At 36.0% G+C, this 6,632-nt stretch overlaps 2 protein-coding genes across 2 annotated transcripts in view; one reads left to right on the top strand and one right to left on the bottom strand.

Moving 5' to 3' along the window:
• Positions 1-3,201, top strand: part of LOC105457420 (prominin-like protein) — a 20,950-nt gene extending 17,749 nt beyond the window's left edge. Inside the window, exon 14 of the mRNA XM_011702073.1 lies at positions 460-3,201. Coding sequence (XP_011700375.1) covers positions 460-472 — 13 coding nt within the window. The 3' untranslated portion in view covers positions 473-3,201. The remainder of the gene's footprint in view (positions 1-459) is intronic.
• Positions 3,202-4,395: 1,194 nt separating this feature from the next.
• LOC105457419 (intraflagellar transport protein 56) lies at positions 4,396-6,083 on the bottom strand (the record flags this gene model as incomplete). The annotated part of the gene is made up of 5 exons (XM_011702072.1): positions 4,396-4,753; positions 4,842-5,082; positions 5,170-5,476; positions 5,560-5,769; positions 5,834-6,083. Coding segments are annotated over 5 exons (1,120 nt in total), but the record flags the coding sequence as incomplete, so codon positions are not given.
• Positions 6,084-6,632: the final 549 nt, after the last annotated feature.

Below are 6,632 nucleotides of genomic sequence, written 5' to 3'. Positions count from 1 at the left end.
GTGCTCTTCCGATCTCAACTTTTATCATATTAAAATTGTCACTTTACCGTGCAAAAATTAATCATGTTTTTCTGCTCTCTAACATAAATAATATTTCTAAGTGATCACTGTGCTTACAATAAAGTTTAGTCAGAGCCGTTTAATTTAATATTATATTTATTAGGTCTATCTCTGTTAGTTTACGAGATAAAAAGGGGTGGCCACTTATACGGGGACACCTTATATATATTTGCAATTAGTCAATTAACATAAAAATAACTGTGATGAGGTTGAATATGACAAAATATCAGACAGTATTCGACATTGATCATTCATCGACATATCGTCATCGAAACGATGTCAATTCGACTAATAATTTCTGGCGACAAGACATCGCGCTCGGATCATTTCAGATAGGCAATCGTTCGATTCTCATAATCATAAAGCTCGAGAGAAAAAAAGGATGTCCATTTGTTTCAGGGATAGAAATTAGGAAACAAGTGCCGTGGCATGCACAAAAGCAGCGTTGAACAGTGTGGCGACGCACAGCCTCACGCGCAGCTACAAGCGAAAGAAGAGAGAGAAATCCGGATGTAAGAGGGACTACGTATAATACGTCGCGTTTGTTCCTGGGCGTGCCACGGATTGTGCGAACAACACCAAGACCAAGTTTAATACAGACTGAGACTAGGCCAATGATCTTTTCCTCCTTTTGCGGGACGCAAGTAACGGTGTAATCGACGTAAATGCGATGCAAATTCCTCTTTTTCGTTTAAGCATCGCTTTAAGAATTAATACTCGTGCGTTTCCCCATACCGTGGAAGGAAACCAAGGTTCTCAATTGAACGCGGACTTCGGGAAATGCGAAGGTCTCGCCGCGTTTCTCCCTTTCAACACAAAAGACAATGTCCGGATGTATGTAGTACAGTGTGGCTCACTCGACATCCGCTTTCGGATACTATTCGGAATATGGATATTGAAATACTTGTATATTTTATGCCTCTTGTCAGTCAGAGTAACGTATAGAACGAAAGGTCGATCGAGCATGAGATTCAAAGGAGTCAAAGGAGAACAGAATCGGAAGATAATGAAAGAGACTTCCCTTTAACGATACGGTAAAGACTGTCCTGTGAAGAACTACGATCTACTGATCGAATTGTCTAGCACAAATTATTAATGCTGCCAATTCTCCAACGCGTCGTTTTCCTTATGAGGAGTATCCTCTCTACCTTGACACCGGACTGCCGATCCACTTTGAGCCACCGAGCAAAACGCCATATAAAAAATGCCAAACATGTCGACACATGTGCGATTATTTACATATATCATTATTGCGCTACGAGTGTCGCGTGGTTCATCATTTCGGATCTCGCTTGTCTCTGTAGTTGAGGAGGGAAGAACATTCTGATATTAGATATTGCCCCAAAGGCAAAGGAAGAGAGAAAGAATTTTCGAGCGGAGCAACTACTCCAATTATAAATACTCTGTGTACATGGATTTTTAAGTAGCCGTTTTCTTATTACTCTACCTTACTGTGTAACTTTCTATCGATAAACTGAGGGCGATTCTTACGCCGCGTAGATCGCGGCTGATACGTTCGTTTAATCGGATCTACGCGCTGTATGGATCCTTCGAATGTATGTATTATTGCAGCATCCGCCGTCCCTCTCTCCAATTCGAGTACAGTAATTTAATGGGCACGCAAATGCAAATGTTTCTCGTTCGTGCATGTTGGTTCAACTCGTATATAACGAATTTAAGAATCTGCATGGTGCACTATTGTTATAGATATCGTAAACCAACCGAGGATTAATTGAATTGTAGAATTTCTGTTTTTCATCTAATTGATAATGCATCCCTTACATCGCTAATTCTTAATGGCATTATGCGTAGATCCATCACGTCCACTAAGTCTGAAAACTTTGCGGATTGAGAGAATTATGGAAAAAGATACGGCACATAAATCAATTGCTTCCTGTCGCAACACACATATGTATCATTTCCGAAGAAGAAATTAGTGTGCTTAGTTAGAGGACTTGTGTGTCATTTAATGTAAATTTGCATTCGACTGCCAAAAAAAAGAATCATAAACGTTGCACAAAAGTATTGTTGTAACTGGAAGACGAGGGATATTATGAAGGATGTTGCGAAATGATGAGTAGAAACGGATCGACACCGAGACGCTCTGGCAACCGCTCTCGTACATGTGTAGAGCGAAAGGTGATATTAGTATTCAACTGGATTGAATTCACGTTTTACTACGAAAACTGATTCTTATACTTATTCGTGAATGAATGAAACGTCGACATTTGTATGATATATAAAGTCTCTTTCTCGAATGCATGTATCGTCAGAAATCGAGTTCACCGAAATCACATCGGTTTTAAAAGTTCTCGGCACAAAGTTCTCAGAAACTCGAGAGAGATATTAAAAGCAAAACTCACGTTCCGTAATCTCTTTAACAGAGAACACGTTTTTGTGATACAAATTTCTTACGGATTTTGTTGAAATTCTCACGCACACTGAGTGAATTTCCTTTTAATGCCTCCTATGTTACATGATAAGATAATGCCAACCGTCTTGAGAGAGAGAGAGAGAGAGAGAGAGAGAGAGAAAGAGCGTCGAGCCTGATCGGATATTGGCAATCGGAATTGCCAAAAAGTTAGTCAACTCCTTTCCTTCGTGTATCGTACTGAAGTGCGGTGTGAATGGCGGCGTGAAGTTTCTAGGGTATTAACGAGAATGCGCAAGAAGTGCAAAAGGTGATAAGTGTGTACGATACGTGTGCATATGTATGTGATGAGTGAAAGAGAGAAAGAAAGAAAATTGTCGCAAATTTGTAGTAAATTAAAATTTTGCAAAAATCCCCGCTGTATCATTAACGTATCTTAATACCAGTAGCGTAATTTTACTGAATCTACGTCTTAGTCTATCGACACGATGTACGTATGCGTCACGCGATTCAGAGGAACAATGATATTTAAATTAATGGAATGTAATAATCGAATATAACATATGGATTTCATGAAGATCTTACACCCGATATTCTCTCAAGCATTAAAAAAAACGACAAAACGCGTTTCGGAGAACGAGTGCTGTCAATTTAAAGCATGAGATATCCCAGAGAGAAAAATCCGTAGTGTATTATTGAAATTCCGCCGAAAAAAAAAGTAAAAACACTGAAATTCCTTGATGCTATTTTTATAATATATAATGATGATGTAGCGATGACTCTTATCGGGCACTCTTTCTCCACGAGTTCGCGAATGTGTCGAGTAAACGCGATGTAGAGCGCTATCGAAAAGAAACGTTTTCTTTTTCTCACCTCTCTAAAGAAGAAGCTACAAGTTTGAAATCGACAGAATCAGATTGGAAAGATAACGTAGAAAAAGATTTTTATATACATAACACTATCATTATACAGTGTCCCTGTCGCATTAACTGCTAATGGCAGATTTTCTTCAAGAATCTTCATTTAGAGGCGAACATTCTAATACCAAAACGTTGACTATAGTTTTAGTTTTAGCATGCACAGCCAGCTAATTAAATAAATAAAAAGAATTATGAAGTTATAAATTTAAAAGTGCACGTCAAAAATATTTGACATTAATATCTAAAGCATCTTTATTATGCACAATAAACCTGAACGCGCAAATTTTTAACTACTCAATCATCTTTAAACGCTTCCTATATATGGAAACTTATAGTCCCGACATTTTGATATTAGAATTTTCGTCTCTAAATGACTTCAAGAATTTTTCACTAAGCAGGTGATGCGTTAGATCTTTTCTTGCATTTATCAACACAATTATTCCACTTGGAAACTCATATCTTTTATACGAGATTACTTTATTTGAAGTTTTTCAACATTTCTTCAGTCAGATTTCTTTTCAATTTATACGTACCCATAATCGAACAATGATAGATTTGTCTGCCCAGTCCGATTCAAGAGATTGATAAAAGAATTTGTGCTTTTCATTGCCTGTCATGACATTGTTACATTGAATGTTTAAATGTTAGTGTATTTACTCCTGTCTGCTCAATTTCCCAGGATGCTAATGTTCAAAACAACTAGTATCCCCTTCTTCCTTTTCTTCATTTCCTTTTTTTATGCTAAATCTAGCAACCATTCCACCAGGAATATTTGTGATAAACTGACCTGTATAAACGCAAGTTATCTTTGCGCATTAAGATACTCGCAGTTTTTCAGAAATAATTCGCGTTTTAAAGGTCGTTTGAGAATGGAAGTGTATGAGAAATATTGCCATTGACTATGGTGTTTTTTTATAATTCACCGATTGTGTTTGTTAAAATTAATTATTATTACTATTATTATATTATTGATATTATATAAAAAACATGAGTGTACTACAGTTTAAATATATCTTTTATATTAAATCGATAATGAGAGATGTGTTATTTTTATAATTCCACTATCACAATTTTATTTAATAAGCTGTACAAGAATTCATCATACATTGTTACTCTATATAGAGATAGAATATTATAACTCCTTGTTACAATAAATGAATTTAAAACAACGTGCACTACACATGCTCTACATGTGTTACGTGATATTACTAACTTATAAAATATAGAAAGCATTTTTTTGGACGGAATTGATAATTAATTAACGATGCCACAAAATGCCACAAATTAATATTAACAGTTCACCCTGTTATCCTTTCCCCACTTGCGCATAACGCGTATTATCTGCTCCACTTGAGAATTGGATGTATTTTTCAGAATTTGTATCACTTCCGATAGTAGTTCTCTGTGTGTATGATGAAAAAGACAAAGTTTACAAATTAATCCTCGATTATACAGTGATCTCTCATGAATGTGCGACATGTAAAATATACTTTGGTAGCTTCTCCGCGATGATATACTGAAAAGTGCCGCAGCATGCGCCGCGCTTTCCTTCCCAATGTTCAGGACTTGGATCCATACGCTCCAGCATATCGAAGGCTTTAGCGGCGTACCAGAATTCGCCTACTTTGTAACACGTATTGGCAATCAGCTGAAGCAGACTGAAGGACTCCGCCGATGTGTCCATTTTTAAATACAGTTCCCAGGCTAATTCAGCCTTCTTATTCATTATATCTGAGAATAGAAAAGGCAAGCGACTGTTAAATAATTACTAAATAATTTGAACGAAAGTTATAAATTATAACAAAATATATTACTTACAGCAATACGATAGAAGACTGATGTAAATGTAATCGTTTTTATATTTTTCGTTACGTATCATCAGGAAAGCCTCCTCCGCTTCTTTGAAGTAACCCGCTCCGGCTTGAGCTTGAGCGTAGTTGAAGTTAAAGTTATCTTGATTGGAGAAATACGTCTTTATCGAATTCAGATAGAGTCTGACTCGATCAAATTGCCGGTAAAGGAAGAAGAAGGAGGCCATACATTGTCTACCAGGTATGGTATCACACTCCGATGCTGAAGAGCCCACTAGTTGAAAATACTGCTGTGCAGTTTTTATACTGTCGCGCTAAAAATTTTCAGTAATTCGGAAATGTGTATTAAATTTCATAATGCTACACAAAGGTAATTTATAGTGGCTTAACGACATACAGAATTGGTTTCCTGGCCCATAACAGCGTTAACTATACCCTTCAAAATGTATTCTTGTGGGACTGCTGGCTCCAGATCTTTGATCAAGTCATAGGCTGCCTTGACATCATCTTGTTTCAAATAATATATGACCAAATTAAGCCTGGCTTCTGGTATGACGTCCACCAAATTGGGTAAAATTTGCAATGCGTTCTCACCACCTCTGAAAACCTACGTGAAGAGTGAATAAGAGTGTGACTGAGAAGTAAAACTTATCAGAAAAAGTTACACGTACAACTGTGTTATGTCGTATAAGATCATGGCCGGAACTGAAGGAACTTGATATCTTCTCAATGAGCTGCTTCATCTCAACTTGCGCGGCATTTCCATCATACAAACGGAAGTGATTACACGCTTTCAAATTAATCGCGATTGCACTATCTGGATACTTTTGCAAATAAACTTGAAGCACTTCTTGAGCTACGTCATAGTAATCTAGCTTGTAATAGCACAAGGCTACATATACATTTAAAGCTAGATAATCTCTGAAAAATTAAAAAAATTTTTGTAATGATTAATTGAAAATGACTGAAATAACTTTTTATCAAGGAAAATAAAAAGAAAAATAAGCTATCCATTTGAAGCTAGATAATCTCTAAAACACTTCATTAAATCTAGTTAATTTAAATAAAAATTATTAGTTCATTTAAATAAAATTATTAAATCAATATCTCTTGCGATAATAAATTAAAAACAGGAATGACTTCAGCAAGGAAAATATAAAACAAAATTACATATACATTTAAAGCTATAGAACTTAAAAAAAAAAGAACTTAAGGCGATCCTAAATTGGAATCAAACTCTTAAAAATGTCGCTGTTTTACCGACGATTTGTGAGTATGCCTGCAATATTGATGAAATAGTATACAATATATGTAGTGATGTGTTCATGTTTACTAACGTATCAATATCGCATGCACACATCGTAACAAATTTTCAAGGACATATATCTTTTTTATTAGGCATCCAAGCCTAATTTTATGAACTTAACATTGTTTGCACATATAATTGTAGTTCCAGCTGGTATCATTTTG

Source organism: Wasmannia auropunctata, unplaced genomic scaffold, assembly GCF_000956235.1.
Source record: "Wasmannia auropunctata unplaced genomic scaffold, wasmannia.A_1.0 LD335229.1, whole genome shotgun sequence".
NCBI lineage: Eukaryota > Metazoa > Arthropoda > Insecta > Hymenoptera > Formicidae > Wasmannia > Wasmannia auropunctata.
This window is presented reverse-complemented; position numbering and strand designations above follow the sequence as displayed.